The sequence below is a fragment of the Gossypium hirsutum genome, chromosome D13 (genome assembly GCF_007990345.1).
Source record: "Gossypium hirsutum isolate 1008001.06 chromosome D13, Gossypium_hirsutum_v2.1, whole genome shotgun sequence".
NCBI classification, from domain to species: domain Eukaryota; kingdom Viridiplantae; phylum Streptophyta; class Magnoliopsida; order Malvales; family Malvaceae; genus Gossypium; species Gossypium hirsutum.
The window spans coordinates 64,131,077-64,158,927 of record NC_053449.1 but is presented as its reverse complement, the minus strand read 5'-3'; the positions used below and the strand labels follow the sequence as shown (position 1 = coordinate 64,158,927).

The following is a 27,851-nucleotide window of genomic DNA, read 5'->3' as shown; positions in this document are numbered from 1 at the left end:
TTCATTTTTGATTAGTTATCTAAATTAAAAATTTAGCTTTATCCCCTAACTTTTTTAAAAAAAATTATCTCAACCCGTCACGTAAAATTTCCAACATCGTCCCTGACCAGCTTCTTTTCCGATTCTATGTTTATGTTTGATAGCTATTCTAAGTACATTGATTCTTTTCTATAATACCATAATTAAGATTTATATCTAATCAACCTTTTTGTGATTAAACTTTTTTTTTTAAAAAAATCGAGCTCGAATTAAAATAGCTAATTCGAAAAATATCTATAGCTTTTGATGTTGAATTATTGGCACCATAAAACTCTCATCATCTGATTGAAAACAATGAGGATGACATTGGACAATAATTCATTAACTTTATTCCATTCTCAATCTTTGATTATAAGGATTCAATTCAAGGTGAAATGAAATCATAACTTACCTATATTTATATTTATATGATTTTTAAAAGAAAATAATTCAAAAATATAAAGAATAAATAAAATTTTAAATTTAACTATTTAAAAAAATAAATTTCTTACTTCATTAAATCATGAAAGAGCAGTGTTTAAAATAAATTTCATTAACTTTCTGATTATATCTGCTTTGTATGACACAATGCTTAAAATTACCCGTAGCTCTTCCCCAATCAATAAAGAGGAGGATAATGCACTGAAGCGCACTCAAACCCATATCCTCTTGCATTGACAATAATACCCCAACCAATCGAACTAAGATTGAATCGACAATTATATCATGATTTTTTATTTCATATATATATATATTTGTTATATTCACAATATATATATTATATATATATATAAAGGAGGAGTGGAATAGTGAACAAGCTTGAGAAAACGCTTCCACAAATTTTTAACATTTTTTCCTTTTATTTATATATTAAATCTTGTTTTTTTCAAAAAAAAATGCAATGGCCTTCAAATTTCTTTAATATATATTTATTATTGAAAGGGGAAATATATTTTTGGGTACTTAAGTTCGGTTTCAATGTTCAAATTGGTACTTATGTTTTTTTAGGGTTTAGATTGGTATCAAAATTTAGCTTCTGCTACACATAATTTAGTCCATAGGAGCAGATCTATTTTAGGAAAATTTTTCATTTAAGCCCTTTATAATTTATAAATTTTTAAATTAATAATGGTAAACTTGCATTTTGCCCTCCAAATGATAAAAAATTTGATTTAATCATCTAACAATTATAAAGATATAGGCTATTAAAATGACGAAATTGTATTTTTACTATCATAAAAATATATAATTTAATTTTGACCCCCTAAAAAAATTTCTGACTTCGCCCCTGCCCTCCCTAAGTCGTATTTCTGGATCCTCCGCTGTTCGTCCATTTTTGTAGGATGATTGGATCAATCAGGTTTAGACACATGACGCACATGCGACCTTATTAGTCGATGTACCCATCACGTGTGGTATTTTGATCGGTCCATATCATTCAATTTTAACGGAATTACAAAATAAACTAAAATGTATGAGGAAAGCCAAAATTTAAGAACTAATTTGAACAAAACAAAAATTGAGGTTCTAATTTAAGCATTGAAGCTGAACTCAAGTACCAAAAAATATATTTACCCTTTTTCAGAATGATTTTCTCATAGCTTATCAGAGGAATATATAAAAAAGAAAAATTCCAATATTTTGTGAATACGTATCGTGTTTGAATTTTTTTTTTGAGGGACGTGATTGAATATTATTATATGAAAATGACGTTTAAAATATTTTATATTTTAATAAAATTTTATATACCAATATTACAATTATTTGATATATTAACTTGAAATCTTTTAATTTCACAAATGAAATTAAAAATTTACAATTAAAAAATTATAAATAAATATCAAATGAATAAAAAAATCAAAAAAAATTAAGTACCAAAATTTATAATTTTTGTCAAATATAAATAATTTATAAAAATTTGAAAAAAAAATTCTTAAAATTCTAAAAAAACAGAAATTTCTAAAAATTTTCATAGGTTCTGAAATTTTCTTTTAAAAAAACACTAAAATTCTAAAGCATAAACCTAAAATATTGAATTTTCAAACAATATTTTATTAGAAATATATATAAAATTATTAAAAGTACATTTTAAGAATGAAAATGGACGCAAAGACATCAAGGTTCATATCAACAAATTTAAAAATAATTTAAAAAAATATTTTTAATATATGGTTTTTTAAATTATTAAAAATATAAATTTATTAAAAAGTGAATCAAAAATGAATTTGGACACATGTGTGTCCAAGTTCATCCCAAATAAGATGAATTCAAATATGCATTTGTCTTGGTTCAATCTGAGCGTGTATTTTTTAAAATATTTGTTAGACTTTATTTTTAAATCTTTTGATATAATAAAATAAATTTAAATTGTTATATCAAAATTTTCGAAAATCAAAGCTAATAAAATAAATGTTAAATTCTGCTATTAGTTCCTGTATTTAGCAAAATTTTAAAATTTTAGTCCTGAACCCAATAGTAGCAATTAAATTTTTAGTTAAATTTAATTACTACGTCTTAGTACTATGCATACATTTGTAGATTTGGTCTATTTTCTCCAATTGGATCATTCTGAGTCCCTATACTTTTTAAATTTCGAAATTCAATTTTAACACATATGACAATTGGTAATCCATTAATTGGGTTTTTTGTGACTAATATGTGAAAATAATAAGCTAACAACATGTCATTACGCATATGATAATATGTTTGGCGCATCAGATTTTGGAAATAACATAATTTTACTTAATTATTTAACAATTATTGTTTGGTGAGGATAAAAATTTTAAATTTTGGGTGTAGTGGTAAGACATATTGTACTCGCAAGAAGAAAATTGAGTTCAAACTTTAAAAACGACACCGCTAGAAAGGACAATCACGATTCCTGAAAATAAACCGTAAAACCAACGTGAAAAGTATAAAAAACAAAAACAAGTACAAAAATTTTAATCAGTAAAATATAAAATTGGGTCGATAAAAAACCGATTTTACATATTTCCATAAATGAATAAATAAGCCTGGGGCCGAAAAAAGAACAAAAAGTTATCCAAACCATGATATTTGAATAGTTTTTGAAATTAAAGAAAAAATCCACTATTACTCAATTGGATCTAGTTTTATTTTGATTTAATTAATAATTATTTTTAAAATTTTAACGATTTAAAATATAGACTTAAAATATGAGTTTGGACAAAAAAAATAAGGCCCGTTTTTAGGTAAAACTTTTTTGGCCCAGGCCCGGCCCAGCCAGAATTATTTATATTTAAAATAATGAAAAAATTTAAAATTTTTATATAAAAAATAAAGATAAATCTCAAAACTACATGTGAACTTTGATCTAATGTGCAATGTTATACATAAAACTTTAATTGTAATTTAGATTTATACAAAAATATTTTATTTTGATTCAACTATATACATTTAAATAAATAAATATATCAATTTATTTATATATTAGATAAATATAGTTATTTGTGTATGTAATATATAAACACAAAATGATTCTATATTGATTATTGTATTAATAATTTGAGAAAAACGATCCAAATAAAATTCCCCTGCATAAAATTGAAGTTTATGCATAACATTACTCATTTGATCAAAGTTCATGCTTGGTTTTAAAATTTATCCCTAAAAGTAATTTTCAAAAACATATTATATAAAAATTAATGACAAATATCAAATTTGTATGAGTTAGTATTTGGTACACAAACAGTGTACCAAATAATTTCCTAATTTTCATATGAATTTTGATCAAATGTGTAATTTAATACATGATCATACATAAACTTTGATTTGGTGCAATTATACATATAAAACTTTAATTTTGATTTTGATTTAAATATATACATTTAAAAAAATAAAAATATATACATTTATTCTCATAAAATTGTATTGCGCATGCAATATAACGACATAAAATGATGTTAATTCGATAATATTTCAAATCAAAATCTCATATATAAAATCTCACAAAATTAAAATTCATATATTATAGAATATTGCACATTGGATTAAAATTTTTATATAATTGTGAAATTTATCCCTAAAAATTATTTTTATGTACTTAAAAGTTATTGTTTTTAAATATTTATGGAAAGAAATTTAAAACTTCACTAAATAATGTTCAAAAGTAATAACATAAAATCTATCTTGTCAAAATAAGATAATAAAAAATCCATTTATATGAAAAATTAAAAAATCTAATCTAATTGGACCCATTTTTCTAATATTTTCAGTAGGGTCAGCTTAGGGATGTGCATCATTCTGCCTGTTTGCACATTTTTGTTTCTGAATACCCCTATTTAGACCTTGTGTTTTGGGGGTGGAATAAATGAACAGGGGTTTAACACAAGCTTCTATCTTTTCTTTTTCTTTCAGGCAAAATGACAAACACCTTGTCTACAACAATGAAACTCCTCCACTATGACATTTCTAGTTTCCTCAAGCATCAAAAACAGGTGCCTGCAACTGGATTTTTTGAAGTTGTTCCATTGTTCCGAGGCCTATTCTTTGAGCTCAAAAAACGAAACGAAAAAAACGAGAAATCAACACAGCATGCTTGAAGGCCAAAGACCAATCCAACCACCAAGCTGAAATAAGACAAATTTAAATCAAAGCATGTAATAAACAAAGATATAGTACATGATATCATAGAGAACAAGAACGATATAAATACCCTTTTCTAATACTTTAGTTCTCATTATGTGAAAAATGGAAGATAGCATAAGGTGTAAAACAAAAACTAGTTCTGTAATGGCATAATGATAAATTTAGCCCTCAATGTTTATATATTTTATCAATTTGATGCTTACTCTTTCTTTTTTGAGCTAAATTTGATCATTAACCTTTCAAAAATAATCAAATCGCCTTTTTTTAAACAAAAATGCTGACTAAAACATTTTTTTTAACGATGTTGGCAATTCACTTTTATTTCATGCTGACAAGACACTATTTGTCTCATATGGTATGTCAAAAATAATTTAAAACTTACAAAAATATTGAAAAAAATAAAATAAATTCAAAATTTAAATATATATATATAAAAAGTCCATAAAAAATAAAATAAAATAAAATGGAAGTATACACAGATGGCCATGTGAGCTGCCATGTTTAAAAATTGAAAGTTTTAGTCAGTATTTTTGTTAAAAAAACAATGTTTCTTTTTGAAAGGCCAAATTCAAATATTTTTAAAAGGTTTAGGGTCAAATTTAGCTTCAAAAAAGAATAATGGCCAAATTGACAAAAGATGTAAATATTAAGGGCTTAATTTATCATTATGCCTTCCCTAATTAATGCAACATCCACCCACCTATGTTGCTTTCTAAGTCTTCATTTTTCTTTAAGTATCCTGTGTCCGACATATATTAGAACAATGGCATGGGATATGACTGTCCAAGTACATGGAGGACCCTTAAAAGATTGAACACATCCATGTCGAACACATCCATGTTGAACACATAACTGTAACTGACAGACTCGAGTATGGGTAACATAGGCATCCATTCCCAATCATCCACTACAACTATACATTATCCATACAATTTCAGCACATTCATGCACTAAAGAAAATCAAGCCATATATATGCGCATGCGTGTGTGTGTGTATACTCGTCTTTGAAAGTATAGGCAAAAGAAAGGCAAGCAAGGATATAGAGAACATACAGATCACCAGGAAGCTCCACTTGAGAGCACCAGCCACCTAAAAGTCCAAGTTACAAGTTTAACATGAAGCTCGACTATTTTAGAATGATAATAATTATCGTTTTCACAATGAAGATGTGTAAATAAATACCTGAGAATGACTAAACATTTGCAATTTACTCTTGCCTTCTTATCAACTTCACCAATTACCAAATGCATGAATATTGTTGCCCTGCAAATACATATGCAAAAATAAATTTCATACACTTAATTGAGATCGTTCTAGAGGAGTTATCCGCATTCTACATATTAAGCTCCAATCTTAGTCTCTAGTACTAACTTACGGATGTTAAAACCTATTAAAACTCTCATTAGGTGGAGCCAAACTCAAAACCAAAACATCAACCGGCTATAAGAGAACGACTTTGGGGCTGTTAAAGCTCTAACTTGACAGCAACATCTTCAAAAGGAAAAGTAGTTGCAGCATCGCATTTTTGTTGACGTGCTTTCTAACTCACGTAGTCAGCTGCTTTAGAAAAATTAGCTCAAAAATAAAGAAAACAGAAATCTTTCTTTAGGAAACTTCAGAAACAAATCATAAATTAAAGGTTAAAAAATAACAGTTTAGCCAGAATCTTTCTGAATGCCTGAACCTCACCTGAGTCTAGATGCAGGTGGTCATACAACACCGCCTCGGTAGACTCATCATTGGTTCGTAAATCTCCATTTTAGACATTCTAGATTCTGACTTCCGACTATTTATAAAATCCCTCATTGAGACCACTTCCTTTGGACATAAGTTGCAATGTTGTGCCCATAACAACCCAACCAGTAACTTCGGGTTTATCTTCAAAGGGATTCAGAGAATGCACACTTTTATCATCCAGTTCTACACCATACATAAATGGCAGTCTCAGTATTAGAAAACTCTCGGGTGGTAAGAGCACTTTACATCCAAGGCTGAACTGCAACTTTTGCTCACGGTCTGGAACCGTTGCGGGCAAGCAAGATGCCTGCAACAAATTCTGACTATTAATTTAGAGGAAGTAATAGCAACAATATCACTGATAGCTTAGGAAAAGCATATTTAAGCCTAAGATGCTTCATTCACATGACAAATCCATTCCATAGAAGCTATCAAGCCTCACTGTATTATCATCAAGTTGCTATGATATCAATAAAGGGAAAATCAGCTGACAACATAAATAAGTGCCCCTGTTTAAATCCTTAAGCTCGTAAGGTTTAACCAGGAGTAATAAAAACATCATTTTAATATCATAAATTGTGGAAGTAAAGCTCATTCATGAAAAAGAGAGATATACCTTAAATTGTATAACTGGACAAGTTGCCAGAACAACAGGAAAGGGAGGTGTGACCTGGAAGCAGATTCTACAGATTAGCCACATTGTAATTCAAGGTTACAAAAAAAAAGGGGTAAATTAAACATGTAATCACCTAAAATGTAGAAGAAACTTCTATCAGTTGGGCATAACTTAATTTTAGTTCCAGAATCACAATTAAGAGCAATCATTCCCAGAAAATGAATTAGGCATTAAACGCTCAAAATATAGTATTTACTGAACCCTAAACGTATCCAGAAGCATCTACTTTCTAGCCTAAGTGATGATACTATAAATTTTATCATAGATTATGTCACTAAAATCAAAAAGTTATTACGTCAGTTCGAAATTTTCAAGCATCTGAGAAACAAACAGGCATGCAATTATTAGATTCCATATCAACAGGGCATATAGCCATTAAATTGACACACAACTTTTCAAACAAGTTGAAGAAAGTTTAAAGGAAAGCGTAATAGACTTTTGAGACTCATACCACAAAAATTCTTTGAAGCTGTGATATCGTGCCAGCAAACTTAACCTTAGGTGGTTCCTTTTTGTTCCTGGAAGACCTGCAGTGCGGACACTTCAGGTATATTGGTAAATCTCTATTCAACATGGAGAAAGCGGATCCACTATCATCAAGGCTAACAGCATGGAAGCCTTTTTCAAGGTCTTTTCCAGCGACAGGCACACCTGCTGCATTCACAGGTGTCTTATTATGGTCCTCAGTCATAGAAAGCTGTGTCAGCCCATCTTTAAAGACATTACTATTTGCTACCACCTTTTTTGCCTCATCCTTGTTTTTCACCTTGTTTACAGGAGTAGCAGCAGCAATAACACCATTTGTATTCAGATTAACTTTACCCTGCCCACCATTCTTCCTCAACTTTGAAGAATCTGCCAACGTATGGTCTGAAGCTTCCACAGAACAAGCGGTATGAGATTCTTCAAACAATGAATATGGAGGCCCAAGTTGATTGAGATGCTCTGGGTTCAATAAGAAACGATGGCCATGTGGGCATTCGTGCTCAAAACCAACATATGCCATCACATGCTTCGTGTCTGAGTTTGGTTTTGCCTTTTCATCATTGCTCACATTCACAGGAACAAAATTACTCCCTATTCGTAGAAAAGGGTCACCATCTGCAGCTGCGCTACCATCAGAACTTACTTGATTCATGTTTTGCATAACAGACATCTTTACAGGTTTTTGAGATGCTTGAGCAACAGTTGCATGAGCCCCTTCCAAACTCAGTGCACTTGCCTTATTTTTCTTTATTCCTTTTTCTGACCCCGATAAAGGTTGTTTCCTCTGCTGAAGAGGAGGGAATCCTGAATCTGTAGCTGCTGATCCAGCAACAACTTCTGAAAAAGGTTTTTTCATTGCGAAATTGGGAAGGCCTCTACCAAAACTGATCTTGTTACCATTGAACTTGCTGATTTCCAAAGGTTTTCTTGGATTTTCAACAGCAGTCTCGATTTCTCCAGAACAGAACTCTGTGGAACTAGCCTTCTTTAACTGAACATCAGCATTGAACTCAGGCTTAGAATCACTGCTTGACCTACCCACAGAACCTAGTTGCATAGTTCTTGTTGATAAGCCATTTGGGGTTTTCTGGTTCTCTAAAAGTATTTTCCACTTTAAAAGGAACTTCTCAGTGGCACTGAACCCACTCTGAAGTAAGCCTTTAGAAGGTTCATAGTACCTTGAACTGCCAATACGAATCAAACTCCAAGAAGATGACTGAATTGGTCCTTTGCTGCTTGCTTCTGGTAGCTGGAGCGCTGACAGAAGCTTATCACAATCAGGAAAGCAATTGGAGGTAATGTTTGCCGATTCAAAATCAAAAGGATCAGACCGCAATCGCCGTGTTCGACCACAAGCACAAGCGTGAAGAAAGACATATCCACTTGAATGACGCTTTGCCAAAGTTCCTGAAGGCAACTCATCGGTCTGAAGATCACGTCTTTGGTGCAAACATGGTTTTCCAGTCAAACTAACAGCATCACAAAGTTGCCTTCCAGATTTCCACATTGACGTGCATTCTTCCTCCAGCTTCTTTGCAAAAAGTTCCACTGCAGGTCCCTGACCATCGAGTGAAAAGCATGCAAGGCCTTTTGTAAATGAGCTTCATGCTGTGATGTGGGATAACAAGCAGGCAAGTCTTTCAAATAAATATCTTTTGCAGCTGGAAGGGCCCTTTCACACCACAAACTAGAGAACTTTGTGTTAAGCCCTTTACCACTTTCCAACCATGATACTGCAATATCTAGAGATTCACTGCTTCTAGAAGCAAGCCCTTCACTCTGCCCAGCAATGGTACCTCGACGAGGTTTTCTTTTACCAATTTCAGTTTCATCTATACACCTACGCTTTGCAGAGAGCAGCCCATGTAGAATAAGCTGACTAGAAGACAGCCATATATCTAAAGTTGGGAGTTCAGGGGTGGTCAAAGTCTTCGCAGAGGCGGCTGAGGCAGTTGAGGCAGCAGCGGCAGCGGCAGCAACAGCCACCATACCAACACCAGCAGCAGGGCCACTGTTGGTGTTAGCAACCAGTCCCCCTCTTCCCCTCAAAATATCTGACTGCTTGTAGATAAATTCCTTCAAAGATGATAGATCCTCTTTGTTTGAACTCTGACTATGAGTTTCGAGCAAAAACGAATCTGACGTTGCTTTTCCATTCAAAACATCTTCCACAAGACCAATGGCGAACTCCAGAGATTCCCTTCTCTTACATGTTGACTTGTCAAGAAGTACAACAGCCCTAGATGCATCAAGAGAAAATAGAGGAGCTGAATTTGAAACACTCCCACTTCTTGACCCACCATGGCTGCCTTCTGAACCTGAGAGTGTTCGACATTTCTTAATTAAAAAACGGATCTGTGCCTCAAGGGATGACTGCAGTTTCTTCCGAAAACCACCTTCCGATTTACTTGCAGGACGTGCTAACATTACTACAGAAGCAGAACCTTTCATAGGCAAGGTTGGCTTTGCTAAACTACTTGAACTAGAAGCATGATTAAGTGAGGGTGCCTTTACTGACCCTTCACTACTATTAGCACTAGAATTTGGTACATCAGAGAAGTCATCAACAAAAACAAATAGCATCACTGGAGTACACTGACCTGGAAACAAAGAAGTATAGGAACCTAAACCTAACATGACAGAGATAGCTGAAGCATTTCGTCCCAACATGCCACCACTTCTACCTGGAGAAGTGTTGGCAGCAGTTGCTGTTGTCAAAGGGCGAGAAGACGAAGAAGAATGAGGCCTTGACGGCAATGGTGGTGTAGTTTGAGATTTCACATATGGGATTAATGCATGCTTAGCAGCTTGCAACACCCGAAATTTTTTCAAATTTTGAGTATCAAAGCAAGATCCCTCCTGAATATATATGATTATATGGCAGACCTGCATTGCTAATCGAGTTAATCACAGACATATAAACTATTAGTAAGCATTCAACAATATGCTTTCTAATAGGGTTTGTAACATAGTATCAAGTTTCCAATTGCCCATGCTACTATCATATAAGACAAATGGTAATCAAATAGACTTCAAAAAGTAAAGCTTTAATGCCAGATAATTAACACACTGAAGTTGAAATACCACAACAAAATTCCCTTTTTTGGTAAGTATTGCTTGCCTCAATGATCTCAAATTTATGTTCTGAACTCATAATTAAGGAATTTAATGTCAAGATTAAGCTAAAGTTGTGAGTATATTTAATGCAAACACACACACAGACACTCAATTTCAACTAATGCAAAGTACATAACATTAAAAAGAAAGCTTAATCTTTAATACAGTTAATTCATTACTTGAAACTATATATTCAGTCTTAATCTTGAATTCAGTTAATTCGTTACTTGAAACTATATATTCAGTACCACAATCAAATTCTAAAATCTATACTAAAAACTAATACTTTTAATTGAATAAGATACACCAATTTAAAACTTACAGAGAACATAAAAAGCAAGCCTTGAAGATCCCCGAACTCCCGTTCCTCCAAAACCCCATCAAAATCCGACCCGGAACTCAATGACCCATCAAAAACCGGGCACCCATTTGAAGAAAACTGTAAGAACAAAATCCCTTTATCTTCCTCATGAAAGTAACTAATTCTCCTATACTTAAACCAATCCTTAAGTTCATCCTTGTCGATAGACAAAACCCGGTCCATCTGACCTGACCCGAACACGTTGGAGTCTACAACCCGGTTAATGAGCTGGGAAGAGTCGTCGGGTCTCCGAGATACGAAGCCCACCACCACGACGCCGTCGAGAGAACGGGGAAATGACGGCGTTGGAGGCGGGGGATTCGAAGAAGAAGAAGACGAAGGAGAAGAAGTGGGTACAGGTGACGGAGGTGGGCGGGTCAAAACCCGCATTGAAGGCGGGTTAGGAGAGTCCATTATTGAGAGAACAAAAAAAGGGAATACAAAAAACGGGTTGCTATGTGGGTTTTAGATTTGCCGGACCTCCATCGAAAAGGAATTTACAAAGTAGAAACGGAGGCTTTGGTCTAGGGGCAAGAGAAAATCTCAGGTTTTTTTCTTCCTTTTTTTTAATTAAGAAAAATAATTGAAATATAATTATATACCTAAAATAGAAAAACCTGAGTTTCAAATTAGAAAAAAAATACATAATTTTTTTATTTTTCAAACTATCTACTAGAGCAAGCCCGTTAATTAATTCTCCGCATTCTATATATCCATTAAGGGGAAAGATGCTAGCCATAAATTTTAAAATGCTCTATATCCAAGACGAGAATTGAATCGTCAATCACTGATTAAAGTAAGAGAGATCATTGTTATCTCACTAACTCTTATAATTAAAATACATAAAAATTTTAAATTAACCGTTAAAATACTCATATTATAAGGTTTTTTTACTTGAATACGGTGGAATTTTTTTTGTTATTTTCTCAAAGGCTTAATTTACTATTTAACTCGAATTACATTCATTTTTCAATTTAATATTTATTTTTAAATTTAGTAATTAAAGTGTGTGAAAATTATGTTTTTCTTTTTGCTCTTCCTTTAACAAAAAAAAGGTAGATTTAACCAATGAAAAAACGTCGCTTGGTATTCCTTCAAAAATATACCATTTTTCTATGATAAAATATATATAAATCATGGAAAAATTGTAAAAAATATAAAAATATAAAAATTAATATTTTAATGATAAAAGTGGAAAGAAATAATAAAAATATAGAAAGAATCTAAAAAATATATGAGAAATAATTAAATATATAAATTATAAGATTTATTATAATGGAAAGGAATTATTAAAATATATAAAAACTAGTTTTTATTCTTCGGCGATGCACAGATTAATGACGTGTATATCAATTAAAATATATTTAATCATTTTTTAACTTTTCAAAATAAAATTTAAAAAAAATTTAAAAAAAATTCCCAAATTTTAATTTAAATAAAGTAAAACGTGCTTAAAATTTAATACGAAATATAATTATTTTTATAATCTTTTGAGTAATTTATCACACAGGTTTTTAAATTTAAAATTAATTTTAGAACAATATTATTTTTACTGAATTTATAAATGTAAATAATTTTTTAAAAATTGAAAATGTCATATTTTAATTATAATTTTTAATAAAAAATTTTGAATTTTTATTTGAATAAAGTTAAACATGTTTAAATTTAATATAAAATATAATTATTTTTACAATGTTTTATATAATTTATTATACAGGTTTTTTTAATTTTCTTAAATATTTTTAATGAATACTCGTTTAGAAATATAAATAATTTCAAAAAAAATGAAAATGTAGAGTTTTTATTATAATTTTTAATGGTTTAAAACAAATTGTTTTAAAATATGTTTGTTCAGAAGTTTTAAAAATTGTAAACTTATTTTTGTAGACATTTTTAAATTTGTTTAGAAAATTCTTATGTAAATACCTTTTTAAATGTAATATAATTTTAAAATATAAAAATATTCAACAATTTAATAAATTTAAAATGCAAAAAATTGTAATTACTTGTACGGTCACCGGTAATCGTCTATTTCATATGAACATTCTCCTTATAAAAGATTTACGTGAATAAATAATATAATATAATATAACATAACATATAAATATAATAATATAATAACACTAATAATAATAAATAAATAAAATACCTTGAAATTGCCCAAATTTGGCCCGAACGCGTTTATATTTACAAAAGATTAACCCAAACTCATTTTAGATCTGCCTATATTTTTTGTAATTTTAAAAAATATTTATATTATATTATTTTAATGTTTAATAATTTTATACATTTTTATTTATTAAAAATTTATATAGTCATCTTAAAATTACTTTAACGTAAATTAAAGTACTATTATATATTTAATATAGGCTTATTTTTTAATGTGTTATAAATTACATAATATATAAAAATACATAATATGAAGTATTATAACCTTAAAAATGAGCTGGACTCGGTCGGGCTTGGGCCTTGAATGTTCAAGCCCGTGCTCAGCCCATATTTTAAATGTGTCTATTTTTTGTGTCCAAATCTATTTTTCGAGCCTAATATTTTTACTCAAACTTTTCCAAATTTCGAGTAAGCCTTCAAACCTGGACGGTAACTCAACTCATAAACATTTCTAATTTAGAATACACCAACCAATCAAAAATATAATTTTATTTTAAGGGGTAGCTACGGACAATGCCAAAAATTTATTTTAAGGGTTCAAGATCTTTTAAAGAATTAAAAAATAATTTTATCATTATATTAACATATCTTTTTCATAATTTTTTAAGCGATTAAACTGAAATTTTATTAAATTGGGGCTAAATTAATCATTGTATTAACTTAAAATTTTGATTACAAAAAAGTTTCAACATTTTGAGAGGAACAAGACCATTGCTTGCCTCTTGCTGCTATTCCTAAATGGAGCAGACCATCTCTCATTGCTCTCCACTATTACCTTGCTTTGTCCCCGAATTGTTAAAAAATATTGTGTATTTGACGTATAAATATGACAGAATTATCTAAAATATATTATTTAAATATTTTTAGATTTATTGAATAATAATTTTTTTGGATTGCATGGATTTAAAAGTTAAATATATAAGGATGTCGATTGAGTCTTAGCTTGATTAGCATTGGCATTATTGTTAATGCAGAATGATGTGAGTTCAAGTATGTTATGAGTAATTCTAAACATTGTATATGATCAAAGCCTATAACTAGATTATTTAAATATATATATATAAAATAATAATTTGGAATAAACAGATATCTTTTTAAAAGTTAATATACCTAATTACCTAGCAAATTAAAATAAATTGTACCAATTAATTATATATTAAAGAAATTATAATTAATGTTTATTAATTTGGTAAAAAATTAAATTTCAATATTTATTTCCTGAAAAATAAAATTGATTAATAACAAAGGAATTTCAAGTCCACAAAAAATTATTTATTTATTTAAAAAAATCTTACATATTTGAAAAGTGTAATAAAAAACTAAAACAAAGCAAAAAGAATCTCAAGATCCCTAAATATAGGATCAATCACTTGTTACGGAAGCTAAATAAAGTATTAAAAGTAATAACTTTATTTTTTTAATTTAAGTATAATAATAATAATAATAATAATGCGTAGGAAATACGCACATGATGGTAAGTTCACCGAGCAAATATTATATATTCTAAAGGGTTATTTACTTAGGAATCCTCAAACTATGATCTGGATTATAAATTAGTCCTAGATTTCAAAATGTTCTAATTGTGTTATCAAAGTATCGATATTATAACAATCAGATCCTTTTGCTAGTCTAGACATCAATTTATGACTTAAATATCGGTTCGGGTATGATGCGAATAAGCATGAATAACATGAGGATCAATTTGTAAATATATATCTACTAAATGAATGGTTTGGATTTTGTGTTTAAATAAAACTAATTGGCCTAAATTTTAATGACATCATCTAATATTTTTAACACGTAAATTGTCTATGTGATAGGTACATACCCGTTTGCAATTTAGTTTGTGTATCTTTAATACACTTCATATCCGAACTTACTTTTATTAACTAAATTGATGTTTAGACTAATGGAAGGACCTTATTGTTATATGTCGATATTTTAATAACTCAATTAAAATATTTTAAAATTTAGGGACTGGTTGGGAAAGTTTGATGTAAGCAACCCTAAGATAAATTTAAAAATATGGTACATTAATTTCGTATTTTTTAAAAATTTTAAATACATTTTATTTATTTTATGATTATTTGATATTACAAATATAATTTTATTTTTGCTAAACTATACAAAATGTTATTAATTTGTTAGTAAGTTTAAATTTTGGTCACTCAATTTTAAAAATTTTTAAAATAGTCACTGAATAATTCGAAAGTTCCTATTTAAATCACAAGACTGTTAAATTTGTTGTTGCATAACTTTCTCTGTTTGCATCGATTGCACCAATCAAAAGCTCTCATTCCCTTTCTCTTATACAATTAAATTTTTTTTTCTTAAAACAATTTAGAACGTCACGAATCTGCGAAACAAAATTTAAATATATTTCTTTATCTTTAACATTAACCATCAAATAGACTTAGATCTAAGGTATGTTATTTTACTCATCGATTGGTACTAATCCATCATACCGATCCCGATTGTCGAATCATCACTTAGAGTTCACTAGTCAAGCTTAAAAAAATGTATCAGCCCAGTGACTAATATAAAAACTTTCAAATAGTTTAATGATTAATTTTGTAACCTTTTGAAGTTAAGTGGACAAAAAATAAATTTACTAATAGTTAGTGATATTGGGTGTAATTTACCCTTTTATTTTCTAAATATATACGTAATTTTGTAAATAAATATTATATATAATATGCAACGGAACAAAATCCATGTCTAAAACATCAGTTATTATCGTGTCTCTGTTGTGTTGTGTGTCTCAGTCTTTGTCTCCAAATTCTCTTTAGAAAGAATTCAAAATTTAATTCCCATTTTAAGTTTCGAATTTTCCATTGTTTGTTTTTAGAGAGAAGATCAGAAGGAAAGACATTGTGTTATATATATAATTTTTTTGCAAGGGAAAAGGGTAAAAAAATGGCGGCAGTTTTTCGCGCCTGGGTTGTGATAACGGTGGTGATTACGGAGGCCGCGGTGGTGGGTGGTTTTCCGGCGACTTTCAAACTGGAGAGAAGCATTCCGTTGGCGAGTCATGAACTCGAGCTGAGTGAACTAGTAGAACGTGATAGACTCAGGCATGGAAGGTTGTTGGAGTCCTCGTCGGTTGGTGTCGTGGGTTTTCCGGTTTCAGGAACCTACGATCCGTTTATCGTTGGGTATATATATATGTATTTAAATTTTACTGAATTTTTAAATTAATTTTATTTTTGGGTTTTATGGATCATTGGTTTCTAAATTTAGATTCAAAAGTTTGGTTATTTGATTTTTTTACTGATTAATTTATTTTTATTTTGATTATTTTTTTAGGCTATATTATACAAAATTACAATTAGGTTCTCCTCCAAGGGAATTCAATGTACAGATTGATACAGGGAGTGATGTTTTATGGGTTGGCTGTAATTCCTGCAATGGCTGTCCTAAATCCAGTGGACTTAAAGTATATTTCACTTTTCCTTTTTGTATGTATGCATGCATGCATGTATATATATGTATGTGTGTATGTATGGTCTTGAATTGGCCTTTTCACGTTCATAATTGATTGAAACAAAGGGACTTGAGCTACCATGTTTTCCTTATATATGTGTGAATGCATTATGCATGCATGTATTTATGGTCTTGATCAAGTGGCATTTCCACATTCATAATTGACTGAAACAAAGGGCCTTGAGCTACCATGTTTTCCTTGTATATATATGCGTGTGTATGGATGCATGCATGCATGCATGTATGTATGGTCTTGAAGTGGCCTTTTCACATTCATAATTGACTGAAACAAAGGGGTCTGTGTGTGTGTGCATGCATGTATGGTCTTGAATTGGCCTTTTCGCATTCATAATTGACTGAAACAAAGGGACTTGAGCTACCATGTTTCCTTTATATGTATGTATGTATGTATGTATGTATGGTCTTGAATTGGCTTTTTCACATTCATAATTTTGACTTAAACGAAGGGACTTGAGCTACCATGTTTTCCTTATATGTGTATTTGCATGCATGCATGCATGTATGTATGGTCTTGAATTGGCTTTTTCACGTTCATAATTGATTGAAACAAAGGGATTGAGCTACCGTGTTTTCCTTGTATGTATGTATGTATGTATGTATGTATGTATGTATGTATGTTATTGAATTGGATCTTTTACATTCATAATTGTTGGAAACAAAGGGACTTGAAATACCATTTTGCTTTACAGATTCCACTTAATTTTTTTGATCCTGGAAGCTCATCAACAGCTTCATTAGTCTCATGTTCAGACCAAAGATGTAGTTCCGGTATCCAAGTGTCGGATTCCACCTGTTCGGGTTCGAGCAACCAATGTAGTTACACATTTCAATACGGAGATGGTAGTGGAACGTCAGGTTATTACGTATCGGATTTGTTGCATTTCAATACAATTCTCCCAGGACACACGACTGGCAATGCTACAGCTTCCATCATGTTCGGGTGAGTAAAACTGAAACCATCGATATTACAATATAGATCATGTTTTAAACCGGAATTTACTTAAAACAGGTGTAGCATGTTACATACTGGAAAATTGACAGACTCGCATAGAGCGGTTGATGGGATCTTTGGGTTCGGGCAACAGAGTTTGTCCGTAATCTCACAACTTTCATCTCAACGAGTAACACCGAGAACATTTTCCCATTGCTTAAAAGGAAATGATGATGGCGGCGGTATACTTGTTCTCGGCGAGATCGTGGAGCCGGATATGGTTTATACTCCGCTTGTCCCGTCAATGTATGTAATCTCGATTCATCTCATTGAAGCAGTTCTGTTATTCATCTATCGGGCATGTTACAATTGTTCCCGGAATGATCTTTTCACCTTTTCCGGGTTTTGGAACTGTCAGTTTTTGTCACATGATAGCTTCTGTAATTCGTTGTTAGTTATATACACTTTCCTTGATATTCTGGATGGTGATTGTTCCCTATTATTCACAAAACCAAGTTTTTGTTGTGGAACTATGGTAATCAAACGTGCTGTTTTTAATCAGTACTATCGTATGAACTTCACAGGAGCACCGTTTTCACTAGGTCCTTACGCCCGAAACTGATGAGAATAAAGCATTTCTGCAGGTTTTCATGTTTTATGGCATAGCTTCCCCAAGAATGAAAGATATTGTTTGATTATCTCGAGAGAAAAAAACGAAAAACTGACCCCGTTTTTGCTTGTTTGATAATGTATATTCTTTACTATTGGAATATTTCAGGCCTCACTATAATATTGATTTGCGGAGCATTTCAGTCGGAGGGCAAGTTTTATCGATCGACACATCAGTGTTCTCAACATCAATCAACCATGGAGCAATAATTGATTCAGGAACAACTTTATCGTACCTAGCCGATGAAGCTTATAATGCTTTTATCGATGCTGTAAGTACTAAACTAGATTCAATATTGACCTGCTATACTCATCTTTCCAGTTAATGAAACTTGAGTATGATATGATTACTAAGCTTGAATTTAACGATTTACGATTATTCTCTTGCAGATCAATAATGCTGTTTCAGAACATGTGCACCCTGTTCTTTCCCATGGAAACCAATGCTACCTAATAACCGACAGGTTGATTTTGTTTCGTCAACATCGAGTGTTGAATTGTATTAGATTGTCGTTATTAACATTACGTTAACGTTTTATTCAGCATTGATCACATATTTCCTGAAGCTAGTTTGAACTTTGCCGGTGGTGCAGCATTGATTTTACATCCTGAGGATTATCTTATCCAGCAGAATCCTATTGTGAGTCGACTAAACCTTCAGATATAGATTTCAATTCGACTTGTATCATATTTTCTTCCTATTATGTTGTAGCTACCTTAACACAGGCAACTTTGTTTCTTATAGGGTGGTTCTGCAGTTTGGTGCATAGGCTTTAAGACAATCGAGGGTCAAAAGTTAACAATTTTAGGAGGTAATGTAATGTTCAATTAATTGGAATGAACTTAGTTTCGTGATTTCATGAAATTTGCACTTTTGAAAAGTGTTTCGTTTTCGTAATGTTCCGATGAAATGATTAGTTGTTTATAGCTGTAAGATTACCTTGTGCATGAAATTATAATGGTGATTTGATCACTAAATCCGCAATACGGATTAATGTTCCGGTTATCTTTCAATTTGCAGATCTTGTTATGAAAGACAAAATCTTTGTTTACGACTTGGAAAAACAACAGATCGGATGGGTGAACTATGATTGTAAGTGTAAATTTTCCCTACTAAAATCGGCCTTAAGAACTGTTGAGGGTCGGTCGGCTCCTTCCGGAGAAGTTTTCGAAGTATCGTCTACTGGTCAGCTGACTGGACCTTCAACAACCGAAGGTATTGTCCCCTGGTGGAGGGTTTTGTGTCCCGTGCTCTACCGAGAGCCAGTGTGTCGTGAATGGTTGCCCTGAGGGCCTGGTTCACATAGCCAGTGTAGCGTCAGGCCCTCAAGGCAGCTGCTCATAGCAAGGTAGCTGTTGGCAGAGCACGGGAGACAAAACCCTCCCCTAGGAGACAATACTTATGGGTTGTTGGGGGTCTGGTCAGCTGCTCGGCGGATGATATTTCAAAGACTTCTCTTGAAGGAGCAGACTGACCCTCAACAAGAACAATAATCTATGCTGCAATGATCTTCTCAGTCCCAAAATCGGCCAATTCAGAACCATACGTTGTTTGACTATAAAGGGGTTACAAATGTTGAGATTTGAATCCCAGACTTGCTATATGGCATATGCAATCTCTTTCAAGTTACAAACAATTGAATCCACTCCTTTATTTATGATTAGGTTCATCATCTGTCAATGTCTCCGTAAATACTGAACCGGGAAAAACCAAATTCGTCAATGCGAGGCCGATAAACAACAGTTCGTCACCAGATGAACTCCAGACCACTGTAGCTTTACTTCTGAATATGTTCATGCTTGCCGGTCTACTCCTTTTGTAGCACATTTACGACAACGATTTTGGAATTTGCAATTCTCACCAGTTTGTATTATAGCAATCGACATCAACCTGATGAACTGTTTGATCCACGCTAATGTCATGTCATGGACCGAGACTCGAGCTCAAGCTTCAGTAGCAAACGCAGACCTAAACTGACACACAAATACGAACCATTGCACTTAGTGTTTGTTTGGCTGCTTGGTGTGCAATGCAATTGTGATTTTCTTCCCATTGAATATTCATCAGCGATGTGAAGTTAAAAGGATTTGGGGGTTCACTGAACTGGCTAGTTTCTAGAACTTTATTTATTTTTATTTAAACTTGATTCGTATCTAAATGAAGTTTTTGTTTTAAGTTTAATGTCGAATTATGTTAAAAGGTTTTGTTTTAGGTATAAATTAAATGTTAGGTGCTTACTTGAATTTAAGTTTAAAAAATAAGGGTTTATTTAAGTGAAGGTAAAAGGTTCTAGATTTATATAGATGTTATAAAAAAAAAAACTAACATTTAGTTGTTATTATGGTGGAGTGGGGTTGGATTAGGGATAAGAATAAAAAATTTCAATTTAATCTTAAACTTGATTTTTAAGATTTTTATATAAATTTTTACAGATTCTCGTATGATATCTTCACACTTCCCTAAATTAAGTTGGGTGGGCAAAAAAGTATATCTTTGTTTAGCCAATTTTTAGTGATGTTTTGGGTTTACTTTTGGAATTTTAACTTCTTTGAGATGGAGAATGTGAGAATACCATAATGGAATCTTACATTTGTGATTATCAGCATCATTTGCATCTAGCTTTTGTTTAAAAATATTACCGACACTGCATTTTATTTTATTTATTCAAAAATAGTAATTTAATTCATTGAAATTAGTTATAAAAGTAAATTTGTTTTTATCCATTATGATATGTCATGTATCAAGAAATAATTTACTCATCTTTTGAGTCAAGACAGAAAAATACAATCCAACTCTTAATATATAAACCTATTTACATGAAAAAAAAAACCTAAAAGAAGTATCTCTTTAATTTCCATTAAGTTATGCTTAATGTGCTTCAGATATTGTTAAAGTCATGTTTCTAAAATAAGTCAATACTGTATTGTCTTTTTCATTTCAAATATCAAAACCATTAAATCAACCGTAAGGTTTAGCAATGGCCATTTTGCTTCAAATCTGTTACCAAAAAGTTGAAAAGAAAATAGTAGTAGTAGTAGTTTAACATAACACACATATTTGTTTTTGTTTAACAATTTCCTAGTTTAAGTTCTAAAATGGCTAGAAAAACTAGTTTTCAACTTTTTAAGGTAATTCACAACTTACCTAAATTAAAGAATTCTCCTACCTCTCAGATATGAATAAATGAGAAAAAACGCCACCACACCACCAACAATAATCCCCGCTGTGGTGACCCAAAAAGCAAACTGCAAAACGAATGAAGTTAGCATAGCAAAAGTGAAAGTCATGTCGATATATGGAATGAATTAATCAGTAAGAAACCGAGCGTTTGAACTTTGTTTTATGAACAAGACATACCATATGATATTCCAGGTAGGACTTCAAGTTCATGCCGAATATACCTAAAAAAACAGCAAGTATAATCTTGAGCCCCCTTGAAATATGCGGAAAAACATAACTATCACCATATTTCATGTGATAAATCGATGAACTATGCTACAATTGTACTTGAACATAATAACAATTTTATTGTCACAAGATGATTAAGAATCCTAGTGATTCATGATTTGTGGCATCGTAGATTTACAATAGATCTGTTAGTTGGGCGGACCAGATTGGTTTTGGATAGGATTATCTTGGGTCGGATCAATTTGGATTTTAAAATATTCAAGATACTTTGAGTTCAGATCATTAAGGATTTGGTTTGGGTTAGTTTAGAGTTCGTTTCAGTTCAAGGTTCAAGCTGTTTCAGATTCGGGCTGCACAAAATGTAGCAACTAGGCTACCACGCCTTAAGCAATTACTAAATGTCAATCAATAGAGGTTTTGGCTTTTTCTATTTTTCGTGGTGGTGGAATGACAAACCTGCTACTAGAGCCCCAACTGCCACACAAAATGTCCCAACCTGAAGAAGTAGTTCCACTTTGCTTACCTCAAGCCTTCGAGAGCTGATAGATATAATTAAAAACCCTATTTCATTAGTTAAAAAGGATTGTGGATTCAGATGCAAATGGAAGATAAACTAGAAATCGATCTGAAAATTCAAATCCACAAAGATCACACATAAGAGGAACATGGGATTTTGGAAGATAAAGCATTGAGAAAACCCGAAATGAAATGGTGGTGCTGAAAACCAAAGAAAATCAAAATTCATTCAGACCTCAAGTTGACAGAAATAGAATCTTCCATTTCTTTTGCAGAATCAAGAAGCCTTTCTGCCTGACCATGGCAAGATTCACATCTGCAAATGCAACAATAAATTGTAATTAGTTATAGCCATTGAAGACACAATGTGCCCACAAACAAATAACAGAAGCAGTTTTGTTAAGATGTAAGCCTTTCTGCCCGGCCAGTGAAAATGAATCAAACAGTTAGGCCACTTCTAAGAAAATATGTTTATTCCTTTGTGTTAAACCAAACCTCAAAATACATCTTCCTTATTTAGTTTATGCCTTGTTCATAGCATCGATAAATTCAGACTTTTGAAAAGTTCTTGCAACCAAACTTGGAGACCATCAAGAATAGAAAAACCGAGCATATAAAAGGAACAAAATGAAAAACCTTTGAAGATAGTTCTCCAAAAGCATCTCGATCTCTTCCTCCTCTTCTGCAAAAATGACCAAACCAAACCAAATTAGAACTTGTTTTAAAGAAGAACACATCATAACTGAGATTGATTAGAAGAGTTTACCTTCAGCAATCAACTTTTCTAAGGGTAGAGAACATTCCACGTCATCAGTTCCCCTTTTCAAACTACAGTTTCTTCCCATAATACATATTCGACGTATTTCATGGGGGTCCTCCAAAAGATCAAGCAGCATTTGTCTAAGCGCCCCTGCTCTTGAACACAATTCAACCTAGCATGATAAAACGAAAAGAAAATAATAATAATAATCTAAAAAAGACATTTAACCATTTATTATTATGCAACTAGTCAATATTTTTGTAAAGTTAATATACCAAAGTCTGCTTGCTGATACGAAGTTGCTCCAATATGTCAACGGTTAATTTTTTAGGCAACTCTTCAAGCAGAGCTTGAACCTACACATGAAAGAGATTAAACAGGTTCATATTATCAAAAACTATTACATAATGACACTGTAGGCACTCAAGGTACAAACTTGTAACTTCTAGATAAATCACAGCGAAAAAAGCGAAATGTTTAGGCATATAACCATAAATTCTAGCAAACACATAAATTTTAATTTTATCAAATATGCTGTCCGAGAACAGTTAGAATTATAACTTTCTAAGGAATGCTTAGAGTAAAAGATGATAATGCAAAACAAGACATCTGAATGAGCAAGACAACCATCTCATGAATCAAGCCCTATCTTAATAAGCTTGCTTCTTAAAGCTTTTATCAGGCACGAGTTTGACTCTTTACATAATTAAGCTTTGTAAAATTTGTTTCAAACAGAAATAACAAGCTCCTGCATAAAACTCAAGTCTGAGTTCATTCATGAAATTAAGAAGTTTACAAGGATCTTAGGCATCCAATACGCACAAATAGGCTCAATAAAAGAATATTGCATTCGTGTACATATAGTCTAAATGAGCCTATAATTTAGTTGTTCACAAGTTAATAATCATTAGCATAAACAAGCTAAATGCTTAACACCCTCTTGCTTAAACTTGCCTTATTTAACAGAATGATCAAGCTTAAACTTGTTTATTAGATTTCATGATGAACAACAAAAGGCAGCATTTGCAACACAAGATTCAAGTTGATCAGGAGCAACTTGGTTCATTTGCATCTGTGTGGGGAATAGGACAGTTTGTAACATCTAGAAGGCACCAAAAATGGCTGATAAAGCATATTTCTCAAATGTTTTTGATAGACATTTTAACCAGAAGGCCAATGAGTTTTTAAGTCTGTGAGAGACGAGAGAGAAAAGATAAATAAATAAATAAATGAAAAAGAAGGCAGGGAGCCTATAAACATGAATCAGCAGTTCTTTTCTAGTATAGGTTCACTTGGAACTTGAAATCATTTGTTACTGAAATTTGCTTGCAACCACAATAGAAAATGTCTAAAAGATTGATGGCCTGCAGCTTCATAAGGACTTTCTCAATTCACCATACAGCTTGAGAAAGAGAAGTGAAAGAAATAAAGAAAAGAAACAAACAAAATACTCACTATGTTTCCATACTCACACGAGGTTCTAAATCCATCAGTCTCTGCTCCAAACGCTGTGTTCTTGAAAGTAATGCTGCTTCAACAACCTGAAAGTACCACACTAAATGTCTCTCAAAAAGCACATACGTCTAAAATTACAGCTTCAAATCAGTGGCCACCACACAAATCACCTCATTCATCAGCATATAAAAGAAACGGTCCTCGTAAAGACACAAACCTCAAGCTCGAAAGGCATACATGGCCCTCCATTTATGTTATTCAGTCGAGGCAACAATGTGTCCATAAAAGCCTGTCCGCCTTTACTAAAAAATGGTCAACATGTGCAACAAGTTCTTCAATGTCAATTCGAATAGATGAAACAGTGAAATCGAATTTGCACAGATGAAAAGATTACCGATTATATTCGAATATAAGAACACAGTCTCGCATTGCTATTGCTCGTAATGATCCCAGATTAAGAAGAATCGCATGCTCTCGTACCTTAGAGCAAGAATAGGAAAAAATGAGTTCGCAAGACCATTTTATACAGAAATAGAAGCAAACAAAGTAAACAAAATGATACTCAAAGCCAATACTTCGGAACCAAGCATAGCAAATAAAAGAATAAGCTTGAGATAGAATAGCGCAAATGGCAGTTACCAGAATAGATGGCGCCGAGTTTGTCAAAAACAATGATGGATCAACGCTTCGGATATCTCTAGGACGAAGACCTAAAAGGAAAGAAAAAACATAATTAATCCACAACAAATAAGTCATAAAAGACAGATTTTCTTTTCCTTGCATGTAAAGCCTACCAAGAAGTAATAAAATAAGAAAGGAAAAGTACATTACCACTTGATTTCAGTAATTGACGTCGATTTATCTTACTTGTAGATACTACTCCATTTGACTTCACTTCTAGCACCTTTAGAGATTAAAAATAATCACCAAATGTTAACCAAAATTAACACATAAAACCTAAACTGCATGCAACTGTCTCTCATAAACAGGCTCACGAATTCCAAGCAAGAGAGAAAAAAGTTAATGAAAAAAGGTAATATTTACTTATCTTAAAATACATAATTGCATGCACCAGTCGTCTTCTTAGATTAAAAATTAATGAAAGGACAAAAAAGAAGGTAAAATTCTACTTATCTTACAGTAATAAAGGAAAATAAGAAATAGAAACCTCATAAACAGGCTCACGAATTACAAGAAGAGAGAAAAACAATAATGAAAAAAAAAATAAAGTAAAATTCTACTTATCTTACAGTACCTAATTGCATGCAACTGTCTTCTTCTTACTGCTTAGATTAAAAATTAATTTTATAAAAGTAACACTCTACTTATCTTACAATGATAAAGGAAAACAAGAAATAGAAAACTCAAAACAGGATCAAAAATTCCAAGCAAAAGCAAGAGCAAGAGAGATAAAAATTAATGAGAAAACGTAGAATTCTACTTATCTTACAGTACATAATTGCATGCAACTATCTTCTTCTTCTTAGATTAAAATTTAAATTACAAAAAAAAAGAGTAAAATTCTACTTATCCTACAATAATAAATAAAACACTCATAAACAGGCTCACGAATTACAAGCAAGAGAGAATGAAAAAAAAAAAGAGAGAGTAAATTCTACGTATCTTACGATACATAATTGCTTGTAACTATCTTCTTCTTCTTAGATTAAAATTTAACGGAAAAAAAGTAAAATTCTACTTATCCTACAATAATAAAGAAAAAGGAAAGAAATAAAAACCTCATAAACAGGCTCGCGAATTCCAAGCGAGAGTGAATCACTGGAAGACGAAGCAATCCTCGGCGAGGCAACCACAGAACCACGGTTTTGCTGCAAGTCCAGATCTTCACTCCCTCCATCTTCATCATCGCCGCCGGCGACATCCTCGGCGGAAAATGTTTCCGGCTCGTTCAAACGGTCTTCTTTCGTGTACGATCTTGTAATGAAGCACTTGATCTTCCGCTCCAAAGAAGAAGGTTTCACCGCCACGGGAAGCAGCGGAAGCCCGCTCTTTTGAAGCAGAAACGGGGAAGCATTGGAGCATGGAGAACCGAATAGAAGGTAATGTACGGACGGTGATAGACAAGGAGATGATGAAGATTTAACTGAGACTTGGAGAAGATTTGGCGAAGGAGGAGGAGTTAGCGCCATTGGTTTTTTTTTTTTCTCGTTAACAGATAATCTGGTTTTTTTGATTAAACTATAAATCGATTTTTATTTAAAAAAAATTCGTTTTTCTTAAAGCGAAAATGACTTTTTAGTATTTATTTTGTGGCTTAGAATTAGATTCGTGGCTTATTTTATTTTCATTTTTGTGACGAACTTTGGTCAATTTTCAATTTGGTCATTCTATCACGCTCAAATTTAACATTTAATACTTGTACTTTCTTTTAGAAGATTTAACCCTATATTATAGGCTTAAAAAATAAATTTGGGATAAAAAGAATAAGCATGTTTAAAATATTGATCAAACTCAAGTTTAAATATTCAAGATCTAAGCTCAACTTAAATCGACTTGTTTTTTAGGGTTTAAACAATAATATGAATTTTTTGAGCGGGTCGAGTCAAACCTTAGCTCAAGCTTGGAATTCTTAAAAAATTTAAACCTTGATTGAGTTTAACCCATGAACACCTCTATCTCAAATAGAATTGGATTAATCACTTACTAATATAAACGATATTGAACAATACTTGAAGCACATATCTCAAGTCAGATTGAACTTAAATGAGCATAAAATGCATTAATATTACACATAAACTTAACCAAAACCAACCCTTAAACACTTCTACTCATAACACACGATATAAAATATAGAGATATTACGCGTTTGAATACATTTGAGCCGTAATAACAATGCCAATCAAGTTTTTTCTTCTTTTCTTTTTATAAAAGCCAATAGAGCATAATTTTATCTCTACTTTATAATATCATTAATTAATTAGTATAAATAATTAATATCTATTTCAATTGAAACATTAAAATGAATTTTTCCTCGAAATAACCGTTCTAAGATGGTATGAATTTTTTTTTTCTTGTTAAAAAGAGTGTTCCCGTGAAAATGAAAGTATAGGTATCAAATTTCAAATTTAAGGATAATAAAAGGATCAAAATCTTAATTTCACATATAAGATTTTCCGATCTATTAAAAAGTCGAAAAAGATGGAAAATAATAAGACTAAGTGCTACATGGCAAGTTTATTGTGGTTAAGGGGTCCTTTTCTTTAATAGGTTTAAGACTTGTGTTGTGAACAGATAAAAGATAATTTTTTTTATTGGAGCTTTCGAGGTTTTCCAAAATTTTCTATTGCTTGAGTTTTTAGGTTTTGAAACTTGAAAACGACGTCGATACGTAGTCGTTGCATATCAAGGTTGCATTCGAATCACAATTTCAAGACAAAAATAAACCAGTAAAGGTAAAAATACCATGGAAGTCA

General features: G+C 31.8%; 2 protein-coding genes and 1 pseudogene across 3 annotated transcripts; 1 reads left to right on the top strand and 2 right to left on the bottom strand.

The window, feature by feature from the left end:
* Positions 1 to 4,151: 4,151 nt before the first annotated feature.
* On the bottom strand, positions 4,152 to 11,566 carry LOC107937538 (uncharacterized; annotated as a pseudogene).
* A 4,180-nt stretch (positions 11,567 to 15,746) lies between these two features.
* LOC107937251 (aspartic proteinase 36) lies at positions 15,747 to 20,459 on the top strand. The gene is made up of 10 exons (XM_016870138.2): positions 15,747 to 16,328; positions 16,480 to 16,609; positions 17,367 to 17,617; positions 17,687 to 17,914; positions 18,387 to 18,549; positions 18,668 to 18,741; positions 18,821 to 18,917; positions 19,023 to 19,089; positions 19,299 to 19,370; positions 19,943 to 20,459. The coding sequence occupies exons 1-10, from the start codon at positions 16,090 to 16,092 to the stop codon at positions 20,098 to 20,100; spliced, it is 1,479 nt and encodes a 492-aa protein (XP_016725627.1). The 5' UTR covers positions 15,747 to 16,089; the 3' UTR covers positions 20,101 to 20,459.
* On the bottom strand, positions 19,263 to 26,647 carry LOC107937340 (magnesium transporter MRS2-11, chloroplastic). 2 transcript variants are annotated; one of them, XM_016870237.2, is made up of 14 exons: positions 26,157 to 26,647; positions 25,249 to 25,321; positions 25,057 to 25,127; positions 24,812 to 24,897; positions 24,635 to 24,719; positions 24,435 to 24,503; positions 23,238 to 23,318; positions 22,969 to 23,134; positions 22,839 to 22,884; positions 22,438 to 22,518; positions 22,143 to 22,225; positions 21,636 to 21,679; positions 21,445 to 21,523; positions 19,263 to 20,246 (listed from the first exon to the last, which is right to left on the bottom strand). In XM_016870237.2, exons 1-14 carry the CDS (start codon positions 26,565 to 26,567, stop codon positions 20,197 to 20,199), a joined length of 1,425 nt encoding a protein of 474 aa, XP_016725726.1. In that variant the 5' UTR covers positions 26,568 to 26,647; the 3' UTR covers positions 19,263 to 20,196. The 2 variants fall into 2 exon arrangements, with proteins under 2 accessions (XP_016725726.1, XP_016725856.1); XM_016870367.2 differs by having other exon boundaries at positions 20,124 to 20,246; positions 21,423 to 21,523.
* Between the last annotated feature and the right edge of the window lie 1,204 nt (positions 26,648 to 27,851).